This window comes from Podarcis tiliguerta (assembly GCF_965153285.1).
Source record: "Podarcis tiliguerta genome assembly, chromosome: 4".
Taxonomy (NCBI): Eukaryota; Metazoa; Chordata; class Lepidosauria; order Squamata; family Lacertidae; genus Podarcis; species Podarcis tiliguerta.
In genome coordinates, this window is record NC_139537.1 from 2,048,798 (window position 1) to 2,074,019 (window position 25,222).

At 44.9% G+C, this 25,222-nt stretch overlaps 4 protein-coding genes across 4 annotated transcripts in view; all 4 read right to left on the bottom strand.

Moving 5' to 3' along the window:
- The window catches only part of LOC310675486 (uncharacterized protein), a 448,115-nt gene that overhangs the window by 260,590 nt on the left and 162,303 nt on the right, over nt 1–25,222 (bottom strand). Inside the window, exons 2-4 of the mRNA XM_083436147.1 lie at nt 6,959–7,432; nt 6,681–6,762; nt 6,314–6,396 (exon numbers count right to left, since the gene is read on the bottom strand). Of these exons, the coding sequence (XP_083292273.1) occupies nt 6,314–6,396; nt 6,681–6,762; nt 6,959–7,348 (555 nt within the window). The 5' untranslated portion in view covers nt 7,349–7,432. The remainder of the gene's footprint in view (nt 1–6,313; nt 6,397–6,680; nt 6,763–6,958; nt 7,433–25,222) is intronic.
- The window catches only part of LOC310676825 (uncharacterized protein), a gene marked incomplete at its 5' end in the record, with an annotated part of 105,694 nt that overhangs the window by 25,761 nt on the left and 54,711 nt on the right, over nt 1–25,222 (bottom strand). The window lies entirely within an intron of this gene.
- The window catches only part of LOC310675583 (uncharacterized protein), an 85,928-nt gene that overhangs the window by 25,761 nt on the left and 34,945 nt on the right, over nt 1–25,222 (bottom strand). The gene's annotated exons all lie outside the window — the stretch shown is intronic.
- Nucleotides 11,763–13,162, bottom strand: LOC310676866 (olfactory receptor 52E4-like; the record flags this gene model as incomplete). Its single annotated transcript, XM_083439043.1, has 2 exons — nt 11,763–12,770; nt 13,145–13,162. 2 exons carry the CDS (start codon nt 13,160–13,162, stop codon nt 11,763–11,765), a joined length of 1,026 nt encoding a protein of 341 aa, XP_083295169.1.

A 25,222-nucleotide genomic window follows, 5' to 3' on the forward strand; every position in this document is an offset into this window, starting at 1 on the left:
GCAGAAAAAGACTGACAGAGACAGGCTTTTTCTTCTGCCCCTTTCTTAAGCATGAAGTCAAAGCTTTTGCGGTGCCCGGTTTAACTAATTGTTTGTTAAGTGTAAATGATTTACTTGTCGATGGTTTTCAAATTTCTTTTGCAGGAACCAGATGTGAATTTTCCAAGGATGTGAAACACGTGTACACAATGCAGTCTAAAGACAATTTGTTTGCTGTAAATGTGCCTTTTTCCACAGGAGAGGATGACACCGAAGATGCAAAAGGGCAATGTGTGAATGTAGTGCCCCACAATGGTTGTTCGCATATTTGGCACAGACGTTTCGCCCATTTGAATTGGGGGCATCTTCAGAAAGCACCAGAGTTGACACAAGGATGCAAATTTAGGAGTTGTGGAAAATTTTTAGATTGCAATGCATGTAAACAGGCAAAAGTTGTGACATGCTCCTATCCAAAGTCAGAGACAGACCACACAACCCTTTGAATTAATTCATTCAAATTTGGTTGGCCCCATGTCCGTTGAATCACTGGGAGGGTCAAGGTTCTCTCTGCTTTTGATTGATGATTTTTCGAGATCTGCTTGGACCTTTGCCCTTAAATCAAAAGGGGAGGCGGCTAAAATGATCAGGGATTGGATCACCGCAGTTGAGGTAACTTTTTCCACCAAAGTGCGTGGTTTTCAAAGTGATAGAGGTTCTGAATTCACTGGTTCTGCTTTACAGGATTTCTTTAGGGAGAAGGGGATTAGCCACAGATTGACCGCTCCTTACTCTCCGCAACAGAATGGAGTCGCAGAGAGACGGAACAGGACGGTGCAGGAAGCTGTGTCTGCGATCCTGTGGGACGCAGGGCTACCCCAAAAGTATTGGTCTGAAGCTTGGAGATATGTGGTCCATACGCAGAACAGAGTGAACAACTCTAGTGTAGGAAATACGCTGTATTTCTTACTGCATGGAAAGAAGCCTAAGGTGCACTACCTTCGTGTGTTTGGTTGTGAGGCCTGGGTGCTTATTCCAAAGGCTCTACGCAAGAAAGGTGAGCCAAGGTCTAGAAGAATCATCTTTGTAGGGTATGAGCCTGGCTCAAAGGCCTGGCGGTTTGCGTACCCAAGTGGAAACCAGTCTAGGTTGGTTATCAGCAATAGCGCTGAGTTCTGTGCACAAGCCGGTTGGAAACGTCTGCACGCTAATCCAGACGTGATTTCACAGCAGTTCTATGACTCAGACGTTGAGGAGGAAGAGGAATTTGTTGCTGGGGACCACGGTCCAGAGCAACAGGATCCACCACAGGGACAGAGTCCAAGGCAGGGACAGCTCAGGATCCCTCAGAGGGGAGAACCTAGAACACCTCCTCAGGCAAGTGTCAAGTTTGAGCCAAAGAGTGAGACTTCTTCACCTGCTGAACCAGCTGTAAGGCCCAAGAGGTGCAGCAGGTCAGAGGGGGAAGACACTGAAGTTGAGGATGATTTAGCTGGACCCAGTGAAGCAGCAGGGTCACCAGGATTCACGCTGAGAAGATCAGTGAGGGCAAGAAGGCCTCCTGATCGGTATGAAGCTTCAGGCATCTGGGTAGGTTCAGCCAGATGTGAACCTGAATCCTTCGAGGATATTCAGAGTTTACCTGAGGAAGAAGCAGATAAGTGGCACAGGGTGATGGACAAAGAGATGAAGTCCATGAAAGATCTAGGTGTGTTCTCACTCACAGAGTTGCCACCAGGCAAACAGGCTGTGAGTTGCAGGTGGGTTTACCGTTTGAAACCCACAGACACTGGAGAACCACAGTATAAAGCCAGCTTAGTTGCTCGTGGATTTACTCAGAAGAAGGGAATACACTTCACGGAGGTGTATTCGCCAACGTCATGAGCAGAGACTCTGAGAACGCTTTTAGCTTGTGCAGCACAGAGAGGCTGGAAGGTAAACCATTTTGATGTGGATGTTGCCTACTTAAACTCAGATCTCCAGGAGGAGCTGTACATGATTCCTCCTCCGGGGTTTGAGAACTTGAGGCAGGGTGTTGTGTGGAGATTGCACAAATCCATCTACGGATTGCGTCAATCTGCTAGAAACTGGAACATGTGCCTGAATGAAGCCTTAGAAGAGTTAGGTTTCAGAAGAAGTGTTGCCGATAGTTGTGTTTATTTGAGAGGTTCAGGTGCAACGCAACAGTATTTGCAGATCTGGGTTGATGATGTGTTATTTTTCTCAGCAACAGATGAACAGGCAGAGAAGTTTGCCAAAGAGCTAGGTAAACGGTTCAAACTTAAACAGCTTGGGGCTGTCAAAACCTATCTAGGTGTTAGTGTTGACCGTGCACAGGATGGAAGTTTCTTGCTCAGCCAGAGAGATAAAATGGAGCAATTGCTTCAGAAAATGAGGATGAGTGATTGTGCAGGAGTGAGAAGTCCTATGGAGACTAGTTTTGTGAAGGACAGCCAGCAAGTAGAACGCGCTGCGTTCGAAAATACTGAAGTGTTTCAGTCAGCCCTAGGGAGTTCATAGAATCATAGAGTTGGAAGAGACCACAAGGGCCATCGAGTCCAACCCCTTGCCAAGCAGGAAACACCATCAGAGCACTCCTGACATATGGTTGTCAAGCCTCTGCTTAAAGACCTCCAAAGAAGGAGACTCCACCACACTCCTTGGCAGCAAATTCCACTGTCGAACAGCTCTTACTGTCAGGAAGTTCTTCCTAATGTTTCGGTGGAATCTTCTTTCTTGTAGTTTGGATCCATTGCTCCGTGTCCGCTTCTCTGGAGCAGCTGAAAACAACCTTTCTCCCTCCTCTATGTGACATCCTTTTATATATTTGAAGATGGCTATCATATCACCCCTTAACCTACTCTTCTCCAGGCTAAACATGCCCAGCTCCCTTAGCCGTTCCTCATAAGGCATCGTTTCCAGGCCTTTGACCATTTTGGTTGCCCTCCTCTGGACACGTTCCAGTTTGTCAGTGTCCTTCTTGACCTCTGGTGCCCAGAACTGGACACAGTACTCCAGGTGAGGTCTGACCAGAGCAGAATACAGTGGCACTATTACTTCCCTTGATCTAGATGCTATACTCCTATTGATGCAGCCCAGAATTGCATTGGCTTTTTAGCTGCCGCGTCACACTGTTGGCTCATGTCAAGTTTGTGGTCAACCAAGACTCCTAGATCCTTTTCACATGTACTGCTCTCAAGCCAGGTGTCACCCATCTTGTATTTGTGCCTCTCATTTTTTTTGCCCAAGTGCAATACTTTACATTTCTCCCAGTTAAAATTCATCTTGTTTGTTTTTGCCCAGTTCTCTAATCTGTCAAGGTCGTTTTGAAGTGTGATCCTGTCCTCTGGGGTGTTAGCCACCCCTCCCAGTTTGGTGTCATCTGCAAATTTGATCAGGATGCCCTTGAGTCCATCATCCAAGTCGTTGATAAAGATGTTGAATAAGACCAGGCCCAAGACAGAACCCTGTGGCACCCCACTAGTCACTCTTCTCCAGGATGAAGAGGAATCATTGATGAGCACCCTTTGGGTTCGGTTAGCCAGCCAGTTACAAATCCACTGAGTGGTAGCATAGTCAAGACCGCATTTTACCAGCTTCTTTACAAGAATATCATGGGGCACCTTGTCAAATGCCTTGCTGAAATCAAGGTACTTGTCCCAGTGGAGCAGACCTGATATAGCATTTGCTGTCAATCTGCTCAGCAGGGAAGCTTCAAACCCTAGTGTGCAAGCCTGGAATGGCATCAAGAGAGTTCTGAGGTATTTGCAGGAGACCAAAGACTTTTGTCTTAGGTTACCAGCACAAGGAGAAGTCAAACTGACTTGCTATGTGGACTCAGATTGGGCTAATCTTGAGGATCACGTCTGTGTCTGGCCTAGTGGTGAAGTTTGGGAACTCAGTAGTTGGATGGAGGTCCAAGAAGCAAAGTCTTATAGCGCTCTCATCCACTGAGGCTGAGTTCAGTGCTCTTTCAGAGATGTGCAGAGAAGTAGAGTTCTATGCTTGCTTAGTGCTGGAACTCTGCGAAGTGGATTGTCAACCAATACGTGTTTTCGAGGACAATCAACCATGCCTACATTTGGCAGAGTCAGGTCAGTTCAAGGCCAGAACTAAACACCTAGACATTCGCTTTCGGAATGTGTGCCAGAGTGTTCAGGAGGGATTAGTTGCGCTGAAGTATTGTCCCTCTGCCAAGAACCTAGCTGATGGGTTCACGAAGCCACTCTCCTTCCAGAGACATGGAGAGTTTTGCGAAGGTCTGGGGCAACCAAGCCAGATGGGCAGGGTATAAATAAAAATTATTATTATTACTACAGTGGTACCTCGATTTAAGAACAGTACTGTTCTGGAAAAGATTAAGTTTGTAAACTGAGGTACCACTGTATTACTATCATCATCATCATCATCATCATCATCATCATCACCACTGCTACTACTACCTGAGATTCCATAAGCCTTGCTCTTTTCTGGGATGAATTCTATTTGGCCCAGTCATGGCATCCCCTCCATCTCCAATGTCAGTCCTTGTTATGGCTTGGTCTTTCCCACAAACGTGAGATGACTGTTAATTATTTCGGATTTCTTGCTAAAACAACGAACTTGCACAGAGCTCCTCTACTCATCGTCCTCCCCAGAAGATGGCATTGCCGGACTGAGCTCCTCCCCCTTCCCCACCTTCTCTTCCAGTATCTTTCACCTGTCTCCGCCACTTTTCAGATCCTACGAGATTTGGCAGAGAATGCTTCCTGCATTCCAGCGTCTGAGTCACTCCTGTAGCTCTCACAAAGCTGTCTGTCACTCTGTCTCTCTTTTTCTTCTCCCCATAGTTCAGAGCTCAGATGACAGTTGCTCTCCCTCTCCTCTCTGCCTTCCGCTGCTAACTCTCCTCTCCCCAGGCCTGCTTCTTCTCTGGCTGGCAGCACCTGAGCTTCGCTGCCAGTCGTCTCTTTGGTCAACCCAAGACTGACAGGAGCAAAAACAGAAAACCTGAAGCTACTTAGCTTTCCTAACAATTCCGAAGCTGACATTTTAGATGGCCTGGGCAGTTCAGACCAGTCCAATCGTGGTAGAAAAAGGAATAATTTGAAGAAGATTGTTCAAAGAAAAAACTGTAAGTTACAGTTTATTGTGGGGGTGTTAGGTTCCCAGGTGTCATAGGGACCACAGTTGAGCTCTGTGAAAATATATGAGGTTTGTCACATAGAGGTATGTTTTGAATTTCCAGGCAGACAGGACAATCCCACAGGGAGCCTTACCAAGAGAGGCCACGATCCCACGATTCTCCTCCATGAGGTCCTTATGCAGAGCTCTCTGGTCAGGATCCAGCAACGCCCACTCCTCGTCTGTGAAATGAACAGCGACATCTTCAAAGCACACTGGACCCTAAAAGAAAAAGGGAAATGTCCTCCTCTGAGACAGCAGAAATATGATCTGCTCCACAATGCTCTGTTGTTTCCTTCCTGTTAATTGCGGTGTTGTTTCAATAGAATTGCTTTGCTGCACATTTTAATTATGGGTGCTTCTTTTATTCTGCATTTTAACTATGGTTGTTCATCTTTGTGCAAATAGGTGGTACTCCACCTTGCGTTTTCCAAGTCATTCTGCCTACGCAAGCCTTCCAGTTTCCCCAAATGGAAGGATCCACTTTCTCCTCTCCTCGTGAGTTGTTCTGGGAAGGTTCCCTCCCAATGCCCTAGAGCCAAATTCAAGGGGTTCATGGGGGCATGGAGAGGGGGAGGGGAGGAATGGGGGGCAGGCTCCATTTTCCAGCGGATGGCGCTGGTTAGGTGAATCCATGCCACTATTTGTTCTCATTTGTCCACTGCTAAGAAACCAATTTTTGCATTCAGTTATCAATCTAGAAATAAAATAAGCCTTTTTTGGGTGGTAATAGGTCTTGGATGATCTAGCAGAGATTCCTGCAATGCAGGGGGTCTCCTGGCTCTGAGAGACAAGCAGGGAGGGTGGCTTCTGGCAGAAGGAGAGGGAGCCCCTGGTGGCTCCTCCTTCTCCTGACTCACATCAGCCTCTCGACCTTCCTCTCCCACTCACCTCCTCCCTCTTCTGCCTCTGATTCTGCACTGCATTCTGCCACAGAGTCTCCCAGCTCACTAAGCCCTATTTCCCCTTCAGCTTCTGACACCTCCTCTTCCCAGGCTTCTCCCTCTTCCCCCTCTGACCGCTCATCCTTCCTCCATCTCCACTCCTTGGGCTCTGAGCCGTCTTCGTTTCCTGGTTTCCCGGCTGCTTCCTCCCACCATTCCTCTGTGTCCAACCAGTACATCATATTGCTCCATCCCTCAGCCTCTGTCCCCACAAGGCAGCTTCCCCTGACCTGATCTGGTTCCACAGCTGCTGCTTCCCTTCTGCCCCCATGAAAAGGCGGATCAGGAGGTCTTGCCGGCATCCTTCTGTCACCTGCAAGAGAAAAAGGGTAAGCAGGACGCCAGGAGTGCCTGCTTCTCTCACAGGTGAAACAGGGCATCTCTAACTACAGATGGGGCTTTGAGAAGGACTTACCTGCTGAGAGCATTTGGACATTTATGCCCATTTCATATTTTAGTTGTGCAGAAATACATCTCCCCTCCTCTGGACCCCTGTTCCCAACTGTCTCCCCCCAAAACAAGATGAAAAGAACCCTCAGATAAGTTGGAAAACCAACAGAATGAGACCAAACGGAGAAAAACCACCTTTCTCCTTACCCAGTTGCCTCTCTCTGGTGTCCAACGGAGGCCTCTCTGCCTCACAGGAATCCAGGTCCATTTCTGCAAAGAGATCCTTTCCCTGAGAAAGAAACAAGGATTCAAAACAGAGAATGGGGAGAAATGCTAGAAAGAGAATGACAAAGACTTGAAGGGTGTGAGATCTCATTCCATGGATGTTTTCTCAGAAAAAGGATGGGCCATCAGCAGACCATTATGGGATGTTCTCCATCCTGTTTGTAGCCCCTTGGGAGTATCCAGAGGAAAGGTTCCCTCACCTGCTTTCTCTCCTCTGCCTGACTCAGGAGGAAACCTTCGGCCAGGGCCACCGCCTGGGAACTGGTCTCTGCTCCACAGTCCCTCACCCAGCTCTCCATCTCCGGGGGAAGGACAGCCAGGAACTGCTCCAAGATCACCAGGTCCAGCATCTCAGCTTTCGTGTGCCTTTCCGGCTTCAGCCACTGGTGGCAAAGGTGGTAGAGTCGGCTGCAAACCTCTCGGGGTCCTTTGGCCTCCTGGCAGCAGAACTGCCTCAACTGCTGGCTCTGCACCTCTGAGCGGAGGGTGTCCTCCTCACCCAGGATCTTCTGCACAGAGTTTTCCCAGAACACAGTTTGGTTGGCATGGCCTCTTCCTTTTCCAGGGCCAGCTGAGTCTTGCTCATCCATCTGTGCTCTCAGGATACCTCTGGGAAGGAAGCCTTTGGTCTTCTGCCAAGTCCTATCCGTCTAAATGAGAAGCTCTAGCAAATCCTACAAAGCAAATACATTGTTCTGTTGCAGAATCTGTAGGACGGGGGGGAAATGGGCTGGACTTCACCGCATCTCAGACCATGAGGTTTCTTTTTGAAAAGAAAGAGGAGGAGGAGGAGAAATAAGTCTCTAGCCTTCTAGCAATGCAAAATGTGGAGGCAACTGAAGTGAGATTAATCAGCCTGATTGCTCCTCCCTTCCAGTCAATGCATGAAGTCAGAACTGACTGACAAGGGAGTCATTTGAATCTTGTGGAAAATGGATGCTTGGTTCTAGTGGGGGTCCTCACCTGGGGGTCTCAGGAGTTGCTCCCCCCCCCACCCCCACCTCCACTCCCTGCTTCTGTCTCCTTTTCTGCAATCTCTGCCGCTCTCCAGACAGATTCGTGGGGTGAGGTCTCTTTTTCTCTCTTCTGAGGGCCAGGAATGTATCTGGCCAACCCCCTGAGGGCCAAGTGGGCGGGGCCAAAGACATCTCCCTTGATGTTTTTATTTATTATTATTCTACTAGCTTAACACAAACTGGTTTGCAATGCAGCAGCCACACTATGGCCTGGGATCCCTCTCTTTATTCCTGGCCTCTCTTTCCTACGTTTCCTTCCTTTCTCCCCGTCGTTTTTTTTTGGGGGGGGGGCTAGTCCACCTCCTCGTCCAGCTTTGGAAAACCATTTGCACATGTTTCCTCCCTTGTGCAATGAGGCTGAGCGATGTCACTCAAAGTTAAAGTCCCAGGGACTCCTTTGTTTAAAAAAGGGAGATTTTTTCTGAAGGTGGGGGCGGAGGGTCAAATGAGTTTGGGATCCTCTGCTCTGCAGAAAGGAGAGCGTGGCTGACCTGGCCCCTCCCTGGCAGGACCCTCTCCTCCCTGACTTGGGGTCCCCCCCCCCTGCAGGAGCAGATCAGGCCCCCCAGGCCCCCTCCCCTGCTGCAGCCCTGGGACCCCCACCAGATCCCAGAGAGAGAGGAGACTCACCAGATCCCGGGAGAGACACCGAAGCAGGAAAGGACTGGGGAGGGAGGGGCCTTGGCTCTGGAGGACCTGCCCGCCCTTGCTTCCTGTCCTCTCTAGGAAGGCAGCTCGGTTCCCTTTAACCCTTGCCAAGCCGAGCCCCTCCACCTCAGCCCTCTCTCGCTTGGCAGAACCTCAGATTCTTATTAGTTTTTATGGATTTCGGGGGGGGGGCAGCTGCCCCCCTGGCTCCGCCAATGCCCAGATATCCTTTTGGGGGTGAGGCTCTTGGCTGGACTCTGAGCATCCCCCTCCCTTGGCCAGAAACCAGAGGAAGAGCTTGCAGGGGAAAGGGCTTTGCAGGAGGCAAGGAAGCTCCTCCTAGAATTCAGGAGTGGAGAGATAGGAGGGGATCCCAGGGTCATCTAGTCCAACCCCCAGGGATCTCAGCTAAAGCATCCATGGCAGATGGCCGTCCGATCTCTGCTTAGAAGCCTCCAAGGAAGGAGAGTCCACCACCTCCCAAGGGAGACCTTTCCCCTGCCCAACTGCTCTTAGATGTCCCTCAAGGCAGCGGGTCCTGAGTTCTAGCCCTGCTGAAACCATTGCACTGGCTGCCAAGGAGGAACCCAGCAAAGTTCAAAATAAATAAATCCTATTCTCATCATAAATGATTAATACTTTCCTATGCATGCTTATGCACGCAACAAAAGTATGCCATTTCCCTTTCCAGAAATGCTTAATTGCTAATTCAATGGACTGAAAATGGATGGTTGTTGTTATTATGTTTAGGGAAGCTTTTAATATTTGATGGACTATTGTATTTTAATATTTTGTTGGAAGCTGCCCAGAGTGGCTGTGGAACCCAATCAGATGGGTGGGGTACAAATTATTATTATTATTATTATTATTATTATTATTAACCAGGTGAGTGTTCTCCTTTCGAAAGAGGCAGGTGGAATCTGCACGGTTGCTAATAGCATAACGTTGAAAGTGCAGGGAAATATGGGGAGCCCTAGAGCATCTGCTTGGCATGCAGAATGTCCCAGGGTCAACCCCTGACATCTCCTGCAAGGGCTGGACAAAATCCCTGCCTGAAACTCTGGGGAGCTGCTGCCAGTCAGTGTAGACCAGGGGTCCTCAAACTATGTCCCGTGGGCTCGTTTGGGTCGTGAATCTGGCCTGCATGGCCATTTCAGAACCCGCCAAGTGTCCGAGGCTGAAAGCATCTCACCGCCCGCTCAGTCAGTCCCTGCGTTGTGCTGCGGTAAAGGCCACTGGCGTGCTGGGAGCTCTACCAATGACAGGCCAGGGGATTTCGCCCGGGGATGGGGAAGTGTTGTCTTTTGGCTTGAAGAGCGAAGTTGAGGTTGGCGGAGGAAGGCAGACTTGGGTCGATTCGGTTTCATTATATAGACGTTTACTTTAAAGGTGGGAGAAGGAAGTATAGTCCTATTTCTGTGAGTGGAGCAGCGGTCTTTCCACTCATGTGATTTACATGCTCTGAAAGTTGGGATCCATTTTGTTATTTAAATTTTAAAAGGATGGAGTGGAACCGGATATTGACCATCTTATTAGCCTGGGGAGCCACATTCTGGTTGAAGGAGGCCAGGATTAGCCCCCAAGGCTTGGGATGTCCCTCCTCCCCTGCAGTAGGACTTGGAACCCAGGAGGAAACTCTTGGAATAGCCTTGCCAGGTGCTCAGGGACGGACTCACCTGTCCCCATGTCCTTCTCTTTGCAGATGTGCTGCGGTTGCACATCCCTCTCCCAGGGGTGAGTATTGGAGAGAACCAGAGCAGGGACTCAGACCTGCCCTCCTTGCCCCCCACTCTGCACTCTCACGCTCCGAACCCTGAAGTGCTCCAAGCAGGAGATGGCCAAAGCCATCCTGGTGAGTGATGGGAGGTGTGGGGGACCCCCATGGGGAAGTAGGGGAGGGAGGAGCTTTGGGGAGGGGTTGTCCGTCTCCCGGAGAGGAGGACCCTACTGGCCTAGGTTCACGTATCCTGTTTATCTTGCACATAAACAACACATAAAGTGCAATAATATAGACAAGAGCCGGGGACCCCGTGGTGGGGGTAGCTGAGGGCCGTTTTGGCCCAGACTGGCCCCTGACTTTGAGATGCTCTTTCCACCCACAGGATCAGATGTTACCCCCTTTGGGAAAGTGGGGAGGAACAGAAACCAGCGGCCAACAGCATCCCTTCTCTGCTGGCCTTTGGCCGAAGGTTCCCCCATCTCAGAGCAAGTAGCTTTTCCCCATGGATTCAGTCCTTTCAACACTTCCATCTCCCCAAGAGGCTCCCAAGGCTACTCATCCTCTGCAGTTGAGAACAGACCTAACTGAAAAGAACGGCTTCCTCTTCTGGTGACACCAGAGAATTCTAGAAGACATTCACCCTTTCCATAGCATTATGGATGCACGATTCCAACAGGCTAGTTTCTTGGCAAGACAAGGGCCTTCGCTGGCCATAGAGTGTCCTCCTCAGCATCCCCAAAGAAGGAGCCAGGTTGCAAGAACTGCAGCAAAGGGATGGGGCAACCCAGGTTAATGGGGGGGGGGGGCTGTCTAGCTAGGAAAGCAAGAGCCAGAGACAGTTGTGGGAGACCCAGAGACCGGCATCCTCTGTGCCGGAGCCAAAGCTGCGACAGATGGAGAAGCCAGACCTGCTGGGGGTGTCAATGCTGTGAGCCCCTCCATCCTACACTCTGGTTGAATTTGTGAGTAGATAAAACTATATGGACCTGGGACCCCTGGAGTCTCACTGCCCAGAGATGGGGGTAGTTTGCAAATATGCACACACACACAATAATTTGTGCCTGTGTTCCTAATACATAACTAAGCGTGAAGGGCATGTTATGTGCTTTAGCAACAGCCCTCCTGTAAATAAATAAATCAGCAACCTCTGTTGCTGATTTATGAAAAAAGCAGCAAGGGAATCTTCTCAGGGGTCTCATGAGGTCTGTGGGGCCCTTCAAGAAAGAGGAGCCATTTCTGTGCCCTGAGCCCCTGTCAGAGAGAAAGGCAGGACAACAACAACAACAATTCGGGTGCACATTGTTGAAAAGTTCTTGCCCCTCCTGATCTGCTGCCCCAAATTGCACTGCAGTGAATTGGGCCAGAGTCCAGCTTGCCAGAATCAAAGAACTGCAGAGTTCTGAATCAGACCATTGATCCATCTACCTCAGGATGGCCTACACTGATTGGCAGCAACCGCTCTCTGGGGTTTCTCTCCCAGCCTTACAAAACACTCGGATTACGTAGAGCATGTTATATATCTGAATTCCCACTCAACAGATTGTAGGAATGCAAAATAGAATCGTAGAGTGGGGAGGGACCTGGGGGTCATCTAGTCCAACCCCCTGCAAGGCAGGATAATCAGGAGACATTGGACAAAGGCGCCCTTTTGGAGAACAAGAACTGGATGCCGTAAATGATGGGGTTGAGCACCGGGGGCAAAATGAGGTAGAGATTGGCAATGAGGATATGTGCATAATGGGGGATGTTGCGTCCGAAGCGGTGGGTGAGGAAGGAGAAGAAGGCAGGAGTGTAGAAGACAAAAATGACTGCAACATGAGAGCCACAAGTGCCCAAGGATTTGAGCCAGGCCTCTTTGGAGGGGAGCCGGAAAACAGACGGCAAGATCAGCACATAGGACAAAAGAGTGAAGACCACATCAAGCATGAGGATGGTAATAGTGAACAAGCAATAAATCATGTTGATCCGGATGTCGGCACAGGCCAGCTTGGCAATGCCCATGTGCTCACAGTAGGTGTGAGCAAGGATGACGTGATCGCTGCAAAAGGGCAGGCGGAGAGTCAACAGGGCAATGGGCAGCACAAATAGGAATGTCCTCAGCACAACGGAAGCACACATCCAGGCTACCCTTGCCTTGGTCAAGATGGTGGTGTATCTCAGAGGGTCACAGATGGCCACGTACCTGTCAAAGGCCATGGCTAGCAGCACGACAGACTCCATCCCCGTGAAGCTGTGGATGAAGAACATCTGAGCCAAGCAGGCCCCATGGCTGATCTCCCCAAGGCCAAACCAGAAGATGGCCAGCATCTTGGGCAGAGTGGAAGTGGAGAGGCCCAGGTCGATGGCTGAAAGGACGGAGAGGAAGTAGAACATGGGCTGGTGGAGGTTGGCTTCCGTTTTGATGATGAAGAGGATGGTGCAGTTGCCCACGAGAGCAACGAGGTAGCCAAGGCCGAAGGGGATGGAGATCCAGGAGTGAAGCGCCTCCAGCCCTGGGACCCCCAGCAGGATGAACGTGGGGGAATAAAATGTCAGCTTCGCCTTTGAGCCAGTGCCAACAACTGGGCTCAACCTCTTCAGCCCCGACTGGGCCAGGCGAGTTGGAAAAGCACTCCCAGAGACCTTCCACTGCAGGGAGCAGGTCTAAGTGCTGTGGACTCACAACTTAGAGCTGTGAGCACCAAACTCAGTTCCAAAAGTCAGTGGAGCACAGCAGAGTATGAACCACATGAACGACAGCTCTGAAGTATAACTTCTTTTATTCTCTACAGCTACTGCAAAACTAACTAAAGACTAAGCGGAGACGCTGGACTGCATGAGTGTTATAGCTGTTTGAGCAGTCACCTTATCTATATACAGATAACGCTCAGAATCCCTTTGAAGTCAGGCTGGAGAGGAAGAAGCAATGAGCAAAATCTGCCCCCTCCTTTCTGAAACATTGTCAGCAGATTCTTGCAATGGGAGGGGTGAAACATCCTCATCCTCCCCCTTTTCATGCCAACCATTGCAGAATCTAACATAACCGCAATTTATGTACATACACCAAAAGTTGTTCCTTGTTAACAACTTTGGTTAAAACATCGGCAGGTATCTCTTTCCCCGGCATGTAAGACACTTTTACAATACCGTTTTGGATGCATTCCCTAGCTTGATTTGCAGATACTTCATCCTCTGCTTACATCCTTCTGAGTAGAGCAACGTTATACACGCTTTATTGTCCTGATAAACTTGAACAGGACAAGTGACCTTTACTTTTATATCATCAAACTGTTGCTGTAACCACTCTATGTCCATGAGGGAAAGAGTTAAAGGGTTAAGTTCTGCCTCGCAAGAACTCAAGCTTACTGTTTGTTTGTTTTTTAAATCATTTTTATTAAGTTTTACAATAAGTATAAAACGACAAAAAAAAAAACCACATCACTACAAAAACAGAAAAGATAGAATAATGCACAAACACCAAACAGCAAAAAATACAAATAAGAAAAATAAAAACAAAAACAATTTTTATCCTCATTATATTCTTGGCATTAACTTATTTCATCGACCTCCCCAGACCTTCCTTCCCTGTATTCCCAATCTTATATTCTATCAGCAAATTCCTTCCCTCTGTCTTAATTTAATTTTATCATAATTTTACTATCTTAATATAACTCTATTTCCTTCTATCTTGAAATATTAGGTCTTTTTTACTATTTCAACTTTTTACTAATAACCTTTTACATTTAATCTGATGTCATCAAACATTCATTATCTTATAGTATTTCTGTAAATAGTCTTTGAACTTCCTCCAATCTTCCTTCACCGTCTCTTCTTCCTGGTCTCTGATTCTGCCAGTCATCTCTGCCAATATAGAAAGTTATGAATATAGTCCATAACTTTCATCTGCCATATACACAAAATACAAAAATAACCATAGACACATAATATTCTTAGCAAACAATAAAACATATATTGGTCTTAACCCAAGCTCCCGTCTATTCCATACTTCAAATTCATATTACTTATTGCCAATACACATTTTTTTATATAATTAAACTTATTCTCATTAAATCTAATTTCTTATATCTACCTTACAACTATTACTGAAGTTCCTCGAATGCTGCAACAGAATTTAAACTACTATATTTATTTTTCAGATATTCTTTTAAAAACTCCCATTTAGAAACAAATTCCTGTTTTGATTTATTCTTTTTCTGATAAACCATCTAATTCAGCATATTCTGTCAGCTTTTGGATCCAATCTTGAATAGAGGGGATTTCTTTTTTTTTTTAATAAATATTTTATTGGATTTTACAATAAGTATAAAACAACAAAAAGTAGAACACAACACAACAAAAAATAGAAAAATACAATGACATAACATATAAACACAAAACGGTAAAAAAATAAGAAAGAAAAATAGAAAAAAAATAAAAACAATCTTTATCCTCATTATATTCTTAGCATTAACTTGTGTCTCCAACCTCCCCAGACCTTCCTTCTCTGTATTCCAGATCATATATTCTATCAGCAAATTCCTTCCCTCTGTCTTAATATAGTTTTGTCATAATTTTAATATCTTAATATAATCACATTTCCTTATATCTTAAAATATTTAATCTTTCTTAATCTTTAAGCTTTTTACTAATAACCTTTTGCATTCAATCTGGTGTCATCAAACATTCATTGTCTTATAGTGTTTCTGTAAATAATCTTTAAACTTCCTCCAATCTTCCTTCACCGTCTCTTCTCCCTGATCTCTGATTCTGCCAGTCATTTCTGCCAATTCCATATATTCGATGACTTTCATCTGCCATTCTTCCAGCGTGGGTAGTTCCTGTGTCTTCCAATACTGTGCGATGAGTATTCTTGCTGCTGTTGTGGCATACATAAAGAGTGTCCTGTCCTTCTTATATACCTGTTGGTTGATCATACCCAGGAGAAAGGCTTCTGGTTTCTTCGGGAAGGTGTATTTAAACACTTTTTTCAGTTCATTATAGATCATCTCCCAGAAGGTCTTAATCCTTGGGCACGTCCACCAAAGGTGAAAGAATGTGCCTTCAGTTTCTTTACATTTCCAGCATTTATTATTGGGCAAGTGATAAATTTTTGCTAGCTTGACTGGTGTCATGTACCATCTGTATATCATTTTCATAATATTCTCTCTCAAGGCATTAGATGCCGTAAATTTCATACCAGTGGTCCATAACCGTTCCCAGTCAGCTAGCATTATATTATGACCGACATCTTGCGCCCATTTAATCATTACTGATTTCACTTCCTCATCCTGTGTATTCCATTTCAACAGCAAATTATACATTCTTGACAAAGTCTTAGTTTTGGGTTCTAACAGTTCTGTTTCCAATTTTGATTTTTCCACCTGGAAACCAATTTTTCTGTCCAATTTGTATGCCTCCATTATCTGATGGTAATGAAGCCAATCGCGGATTCTGCTTTTTAATTTGTCAAAGTTCTGCAATTTCAGTTTATCTCCATCTTGTTCTAAAATCTCCCAATATTTTGGCCAATTGGCCTCCATACCGGGTCTTTTTAAGGCTTTGGCTTCCATTGGAGACACCCACCTTGGGGTCTTATTTTCAAGTAGGTCCTTATATCTAGTCCATACATTAAACAATGCTTTCCTGACAATATGAATCTTAAACATTCTGTGCACTTTAACTTTATCATACCATAAATATGCATGCCAACCAAACACATTATTAAATCCTTCTAAATCCAGTGTATCTGTATTTTCAAGAAGTAGCCATTCCTTCAGCCAGCAAAAAGCTGCTGCTTCATAATAAAGTTTTAAGTCTGGCAGGGCAAACCCTCCTCTTTCCTTTGCATCAGTTAATAATTTAAATTTTATCCTTGGCTTTTTGCCCTGCCAGACAAATCTAGATATGTCTTTCTGCCACTTCTTGAAGCAATCAGTTTTATCAATAATCTGTAACGTCTGGAATAAAAACAACATTCTTGGCAATACGACCCAATAATGAGAGTTTCAGATTTGACCATATTTCTAGATCTTTCTTTATCTCCATCCAGCATTTATCATAATTATCCTTATACAAATTCCCATTTTTTGCAGTCATATTAATTCCCAAGTGTTTTACTTTTTTCACCACCGTCAAACCTGTCTCATTCTGAAACCTTTCTTTCTCAATTTCTGTTAAATTCTTTCCCAAAACCTTTGTTTTTGTATTATTCAATTTAAAACCTGCCAATCGACCAAACTCCTGAATCAGTTCTAATACTCTTTTCACACTGGATTCTGGCTCCTGTAACGTCAAAACTAGGTCATCTGCAAATGCTCTTAATTTATACTGTTTAGCTCCGACCTGTATCCCTCTGACCAGTTGGTCCTTTCTTATCATGTTCAACAGCACCTCCAGGACTGATATAAAAAGCAATGGGGAAATTGGGCAACCTTGTCGTGTTCCTTTCTCTATTCTGAACTCCTCTGTCACCACGTTATTAACAATTAATCTAGCCTTTTGTTCAGAATAGATTGCACCTATACCATTTTCAAATTCTTGGCCTACCCCCATTCCTTGGAGATTCTTCTTCATAAAACTCCAAGAAATATTGTCAAAGGCTTTCTCCGCGTCCACAAATATCAAAACTGCTTTTGTGTTTATCTTTTCCTGTAAAAGTTCCAAAATGTCTATTATATTCCTCACATTGTCAGATAAATGCCTTCCTGGGAGAAAGCCTGCTTGGTCCTTATGAATCTCCTCTACTAAAACTTTCTTTAGTCTTCTGGCCAAAATATCTGCAAAAATTTTATAATCCACATTGAGTAATGATATAGGGCGGTAGTTCTTAAGTTGGTGCTTTTCAGCTTCTGTCTTTGGTATAAGTGTCACAAAAGCTTCTTTCCACGTTTCAGGTGCCCTTTTCCCCTGTAGTATGTCATTACAAACTTCTTTCAAGGGCTGAATCAACCAGTCTTTCAATGTTTTATAGTATCTCGAAGTCAGTCCATCAGGTCCCGGAGATTTGCCCAATTGCATGTTCTGAATGGCACTCTCAACCTCTTGTTCTGTTATATTATAGCTCAATTTAAATCTGTTTTCTTGAGATATTTTCGGTAGCCCATTCACTTTCAAAAATTCCTCTATATCCACTTCCTTCTGTGGTTGTTGAGAGTATAGCTGTTTAAAATATTTTTGAAAAGCACTCCTAATTTCGACTGGGTTCTGTATAATTCTTCCTTCCACTTCCAAATTTGTTATTGTATTCATTTTCTGTCTCTTCTTTATTTGCCATGCCAATAACTTTCCACATTTATTTGCTGACTCAAAAGTTCTTTGTCTCATTTGTCTAATCTTTCATTCAATCTCTTGGTTTATCATTTGCATATATTGAACTTGATATAACTTTATCTCTCTTAGAATTTCCTGTGATTTTGGTTTTATTCTCAATCTCCTTTCTCCTTCCTTGATCTTTTCCAAAATATTTTCTCTTTTTTCCTGTTGTAATCTCTTCTTGAGTGCATTCTGTTGTATCAAGAACCCTCTCATAACAGCTTTACTTGTGTCCCAAACTGTTCTTTTCTCCACAGTAGTATTTAAGTTTATCTCAAAGTAATCTTTCAAAGTTTTCTGGGCCTTCTTGGTTATCTCCTCATCTCTGAACAGAGTGTCATTCATCCTCCATCTAAAGGAACCAGTTGGTAGTAAGTTCATAACCATCTTTACTGCATTATGGTCGGAGCAAGTCTTTGGGCAGATTTCCACTTTTTTTGTATTCGGTGCCAGTCCTCTTGTGATCCAGATTTGGTCGATTCGTGTCCAAGTCATTTTGGCTTCAGAAAAGAAGGTTCCCTCTCTTCCTAAAGGGTTTTTAGTTCTCCAAATATCAACCAAGTCCAAGTTATCAGTCAATTCAAAGAAAGTTTTCGGTAGTCTCCCATCTTTGGTGACTACCTGTCGTTGTGCCTTGTCCATGTTTGTAGAAACTACTCCATTCATGTCTCCCATCAAAATCACATTGTACTCCAGATATTCTATCAATGTCTCATGCAACTTCTTAAAAAACTCGGATTTTACTTCATTAGGTGCATATACACCTACAATCAAATATTTTTGTCCATGATATTGAATTTCAATTGCCAGATATCTTCCTTGTTCATCCTTAAAAATAAACTTTGGTGAGAGGCTCTCTTTGGCATAAATTACTACTCCTCTTTTTTTAACCTTGTCAGATGAGATAAATTCTTGGCCCAGTCTTTTATTAATCAAGATTTTCCTGTGGAGCCTAGTCACATGTGTTTCCTGCAAACAAATCAAGTCCAATTGTTCTTTTTTTAAGATATGAAAGATCGATTTCCTTTTTCTAACCGAGTTTAGACTGTTACAATTCCAACTTAAGAGATGCAAAGACATGGTGTGTTTATTCTGTTATGTTCCTCCAGATGCGCCCAAAGTCTTCTCTTTATCTTCCGATCCCAGTAGAGTCTTTTTATCCAAGTTCAGTTTCAATATTGCTTCTGCCGCGTTTTTCCTTCTCTCCTCTAGTGGGTCCGACGGGTCTGTTCCTTTTAAAGTTCCTTTCTTTAAATCCTCCTCGTAGACTTCCAAGAAATTGTCTTTGTCTTCCACTGACCTTATTTTTATCTTTCTTCCTTTGATGCTGAAAGAAAGCCCTTCAGGGAATTCCCACCTAAAATTAATGCTGTTCTTTCTCAACTGAGTGACCAAGTCTCTATAATTGGACCTAAGGTCCAAAAGATGTTTCAGGATATCCTTGAAAATCTCAGCTCTGGATTGGTTAATTTCCAACGGTTTTTGGAAGTGCAGTCCCAAAATCTTATCCCTTTCTTCTTTAGATCTGAGCGTAACCAAACAGTCTCTTATTTTTATTCTTCTACTTGTTTTTCCAAGTCGAAAGGCACTTACTATTTTAAATTCTTCTTTTTCCAAATCCAATTCCCAAAATTTTGCAAATTCTTGTGTAAGAAGGTCACTCAAACCCTCTTTTTCAATTTCTGGCACTCCTCTGATTCTTAAATTGGTCTGCTTATCTTTTAATTCGATCATAGAAAATCTTGCTCTATGGTCCTCAAGTTGTCTGTTCATCGGTGGTAATCTTTCCTCTGTAGCAGCTACGGCCTCCCTTGCTTCTTCTGCTATCTTTCTTGTTTTTGCAGATTCCTCCAGCAATTCCTTAATTGAATCTGTATTTTGCTTAATACTTGCGGTATTCTGATCTATTTTGGATGATGCTTCTGCTACCCTTTTATTTGTTTCTGCAACTTCTTCTGTCAGTCTGTCTATAGATCCTTGGAGTTTTGCAAATCCTGCACTTATAAGTTCTTCTGTTGAAGACATCCCTTTTGTTTTGGGTTGAGCAGAGGCACCTCCTGTTGAGTCAGGAAAGGATCCTCTCCTTCCCGTATGAAAAGATTTACCGGATCTTGTAGTTTTCTCTTGGAACTGGTCTGTTTTCCCTTTTCCCTCTGCCATAAGCCAGAACGTCTCAAGGCCACTCTGCAGCTGCAACTTATTTATCAGCTTCAAAAAAGAAACAGTGGAAATTTCCTCAGTTGCCTTGTTTACTTTGTAGCAGTCTCAGTGCCCACCGGGGGACCCAATAGTCACGAAGTGGAGAAAAGTTAATATGTCTCCCGTCTTTCCCCTCACAACAACTTTGTAGCAATATTGTCCCTTCTAAAGTATCCAAAGCTCCCAGTAACAGATTTAGTCCTTTTACAGCAGAAAAAGTTCCTTTAAGCACTTTCCGCGATCTCTTTCCGAGGCTTTGCTTTCAATTTTGACAGCTCAGGACCGGGGGTCCGAGCGGTGATCTTTATTGTTAAAAGCCTCTTCTTAACGCAGGCAATAAAAGTTTCTAATCTTCCCCCCTCTTTCCCTGCCTCCCGAGGGGGGAATTGTCCTTCCCAAGACTTCAGATTTCAATCCTTTCAGTCCCTTTTTTCTGGGTTTTAGTCCGCAAAAATCTTTGCTTTCAACTATTTACAGGCGGAAGGCTGACTTCCTGTTTAAGACTTACCGCTTCGGTTCCAAATTACGTTTCTTTTTGTTTAAATCCCAAATCCTTCCCGAATTTAAATACTTGTAATCCTTTAAGATTTTTGTAGTTCCCCTACTCACGGATACTTCTTTTGTAATCCAAATTGTCCCAAGAAGAAGCTGAGCGCTCTCCGATCACAGCAGTGCGACGTCGCTCCGAAAAAGTAGCGATCGACTCTCAGCACCGCGCCAGCCCCCGCCACACTCCGGAACCCTTACTGGGCTCCAGAGACGTTTTAGGGAAGCACTAATGGTGCCCGCCGAGTCCCACGGTCGTAGGCTTCCTCCACCTACGTTTTCAAGGGTTCTCCGCGTCGCCGTAGCGGTAGAACCACGTCTTTTTCAGAGCTCTCCCCTCCGCTGTTCAGAGGGAAGCCGCCATGACCGATGGCGCTAAACCCGGAAGTCAAGAACTCAAGCTTACTATTGCCTGCTTTCTACAAGACCAATCAAAAAGGCATTGATTGTACAGATAGCACACACCTGATGCGCTTTTGCCATCAATTGTGTCACTGCCAAAACTGGCGTCGGCATAGATCTCAAGACCTCCAGATTTTTGACTAGTAAGTCTCAATCTGTAATCCACAGTTCCTTTTAAATATCTCGCTATTCGTTTCAGTGCTTTCCAATCCTGAACTGTGGGTTGGTTTGCATGCCTGCTGATCAAATTTACACTCACAGCAATATCTGGTCTTGTACACCTTGCTATAAAACTGAGTTTGCCTAGTACACTCCTGAAAAGTGTTGTATCAGGAAAAACATCAGCATCAGCATCATGTTGATAACCTGAGACCATGGGGGTGTCTACAGCATGAGCATCACTCAGGTTCAACTTTTCAATGACACCAGTGATTTTACATGTCTGATGCAGCAAAACATCACTTTGTGCATTTCTCTCTACCTCTAGTGAGAGATAATTGCTGACTTCTCCGAGATCTTTCATATCAAAATGCTTCTGCAGCTTTGAGTGCTTTTGTAGATATTCTCATTCTTCCACAAAAATAATATATCATCTACAAAGCAAATGCAGTAGAGCTTGTGGTGATTGGACTCTTTCACAAAAACACAAGAATCAGCCTTCCCTTGCTGAAAACCTCGGTAGAACAGCACTTCAGTCAGCTTGGTGTGCCAGCATCGTGCACTCTGTTTTAAACCATACAGGGATTTTTTCAGCTTACAAACTATTCCCTGTTTTATCTGCACACCATCTGGCAGTGACATGTAGATTTTCTCAGTGAGAACTCCATACAAGAATGCAGTGTTTACATCATGATGAGAAATGGTCATACCTTCCTCAGCAGCAATTTTCATCAACAGCCTAACACTCTCAAACTTTACTGTTGATGAATATGTCTCATGATAGTCCTGATCAGGTATTTGAGAAAAACCTAGTGCCACTAGTCTGGCTTTGTACCTGACTTATTTTCCCATTCCGATCAGTTTTTGTCTTGTAGACCCACCTACTATCAACACACTTCATGCCTAGTTCTGCTGGAACCAATTCCCAAGTATCATTCTGCTTTAGGGAATTCAACTCGGCTTTCATGGCGTTCAGCCAAGGTTCAGCATCCTTTGCGGACAGATTTTATATAATAATATATAATATAATATCTTTATTGTCATTGCCCCCTTCGGGGACAACGAAATTACTTGGTTACTCCATAAAAACACTAATTAAAAAATATAGTAAAATACAGCAGAGGAGATTTGATGACTTTCAAAGTCCGGTCTTCCCATTCAGGGCCGAGATCGCTCTGGAGAAGAAGCTGTTCTTAAGACGGCTCGTTCTAGTCTTCATCGTCCTGTATCTCCGTCCCGACGGCAAGAGCTCGAAGAGACAGTGACCAGGATGCGATGGATCTTTTACTATGTCCAGTGCCTTCCTATGGCACCTTGTGGCATAAATCTGCTCTAAGGTGGAAAGTGGGCAGCCAACAATGCTCTCTGCTGCCTTCACAACCCTGCGCAACCCCATCCTGTCCTGGGTAGTACAGCCTCCGTACCACACACATTGGCCATAAGTAAGCACGCTCTCAATGGCACAGTGATAGAAGGCAAGCAGCAGTTTCTGCGGAAGATGGTTTTTCCTTAGTATTCTCAAAAAATACAGTCTCTGCTGCGCCTTCTTCACAAGCCCCCTTGTGTTGACACTCCAGGACAGATCCTCTTGTAATTCAATGCCCAAAAATCTGAACGTTGTTACCCTCTCCACACAGACCCCATCAATCAAAAGTGACTGGACATTGCTCTTCTGTCTCCTGAAGTCCACCACAAGTTCCTTTGTCTTCCTTGTATTTATGAGCAAGTTGTTAGCTCTGCACCACTCTGTCAGCCGCTCCACCTCATCTCTATAATCCATTTCACCCTCCCTTTCAGAGATGAGCCCAATCACGGTTGTGTCATCTGCAAATTTGACAACCCTATTACTAGGGTGAGTAGCGACACAATCGTACGTGTAAAGAATATAAAGGAGCGGACTGAGTACGCATCCCTGTGGTGTTCCTATGTTAGTCTTAAGCATATTAGAGGTATAAGGGCCCAACCGAACCCTCTGGGGCCGGTCTGACAAAAAGTCCAATATCCACCCACAAAGTGATAACGGAAGCCCGAGATCTTCCAGTTTAGACATCAGACGTTGTGGTAGAATGGTATTAAATGCCGAGCTAAAATCTAAAAAAAGCAGTCTGGCATAACCCCCCCGCTGCTCCAAATGTGCAAGGACGGCATGGAGGGCAATCGCCACAGCGTCCTCTGTCGATCTTTTCGTTTTATAAGCAAATTGGAATGTGTCCAGTCCCTCTGGTAGGCAGGCAATGACATAATTTCGTACCAGCTTTTCAAAGCACTTCATGATTATAGGTGTGAGTGCTACTGGACGAAAATCGTTCAGATCTTCCGGGTTAGGTTTTTTTGCTATTGGAACGATAATAGAGGACTTTAGGCAGGATGGAACAATAGCCTGGGCTAGGGATTGATTTAAAATCCCAGTGAAAACTCCTGCTAGTTGATCTGCACAGTCTCTCAATACCCTTCCAGCTACCCCATCTGGCCCTGTGGCCTTCCTTGGGTTGATTCCCTTCAACACCTTCCTCATCTCTTCTTTTTCCACAGAGACTACTACATTCCTTTGTACTGATGATGGTAATGGTGGTGATGATGGCAAAGCCTTCACAGGGAGTGGTGGTGGTGTTGGTAAAGCCTCAGCAGGTGTTGCTGCAGATGTTACTTCAAAACGGGTAAAAAAGGCATTCAAATCCTCAGCGAGGGATGCCCCTCCCTCGTCTGCCAGGGAGTCCTTGGATTTATACCCTGTTAATTCTTGTACACCTTGCCACACCTGCCTGGTGTTGTTACTTTGTAGATGATTCTCCAGCCGCTGTCTATACGCCTCCTTTGCTACACGGATACCTCTCTTTAGATCGGCTCCAGCTGAGCTGTACAGCGACTTATTTCCACTTCTGAAGGCAGTATTTCTTCCCTTTAGCAACCCCTGGACCTCCCTTGTCATCCAGGGCTTCCTGTTTGGGTAGATCTTTATCCGGCGCCTTCGTGTTACATTGTCAGTGCAGAACCTAATATAGTCCAACACTTGCTCAATGTGAGTCTCTACATCCTGTTGGGCGAATACCTCCCAATCGGTGTCATGAAAACAGTCTTGTAGTTGTTGGGATGCTTCAGCTGGCCATATTGTAATGTCCCTCTTTATAGCTGGAGTCCGTTTTCTCAATGGGATATATTCAGGAGTCAGGAGCAGAGACACATGATCAGATTGGCCTAAATGTGCCAATGGTTCGGCCTTATAGGCCTGTTTGACATTTGTATACAGCCTGTCCAGAGTCTTTTCTCCCCTGGTTGCACACTTTATGTGTTGGTAGAATTTAGGTAGAACCACTTTCAAATCTGCCTGGTTGAAATCCCCGCATACAAGAAATGCAGCCTCGGGGTACTTGCCTTGTTGCCTGCTAATGGCATCATGCAGAAGACCCATTGCCTCATTGATGTTCGCATCAGGTGCAATGTATACTATAGTTATCAGTACTGCTGTAAATTTTGAACCTCTTTGTAGTTGGCTGGTTCTAGAACCGCACCAGAGTTGCTAGTAACAGCAGCTTTAGCAAACTCTTTGGAGAACCGTTTAGGTGGTATGGCCTTTGTAGTTCTTTTAGATCTACGCAAAACTCTCCGATCCTCTGGGTCTGGTGTCTCCTCCTCCTTGGGAGAATGATGACCTAAAGTAAATGAAGGTGCTGTGTCTGAATCAGTGTCAGACTCATCTGAGGCTTTTGGGCTTTGATAATCTGTGTCATCATCAGAATCTATGTTGGCATCAGCATTATCATCAGCAACAACAGAATCTTGCCTCTTTCTTAACTGCTTTTGCACCATCATCATCTGAAATGGGATGACATTGAAAAATGCCAACTCTGTTCCATTTTGATTACAATCTATGCTTCTGGTCAACCTAATCACTTTTGTGTCAGTGATTAACACACAATAGGAACCCTTTTCATATCCCAGAAAAATGCCATGTTCACCACGTTTGCTCAATTTGTTCTCCTACAAAGTGTGCACCCATACCTCTGAACCAAAAATTTTGAAATGTTTTACGTATGGCTTCCTTTTGTAAAGCATTTCATATGGGGTGCAGTCCATAGCGGACTGATATCTATGATTGTACACATAAGAAAAACAGGAAAGAGCCTCGGCCCAAAAGGAATTGGGCAGGCCCGAATCGTGCAACAGAGTTCTTATACTTTGTTGCAAGGTTTGGTTCACTCGTTCACACAAACCATTTTGCCAAGGAGATCTGGGCGTGGCATGATAATAAATAAGGATATTGACAAGCTGGAACATGTGCAAAGAAAGGTGATTTATTTATTTATTCAATTTGTATACCATTCGACCCAGTGGTACCAACTGGAATAAAATATTGGGGGGGGGGCATGTAAGTCCCGCCTTGCACAATCAATGACATGATGCATGTGCGCCATTGGAATGTCAATGTGTACCAACTGAGGGGTGACGCCCTCAAATATTTTAATGGGGGGGGGCAAAGACCCCTA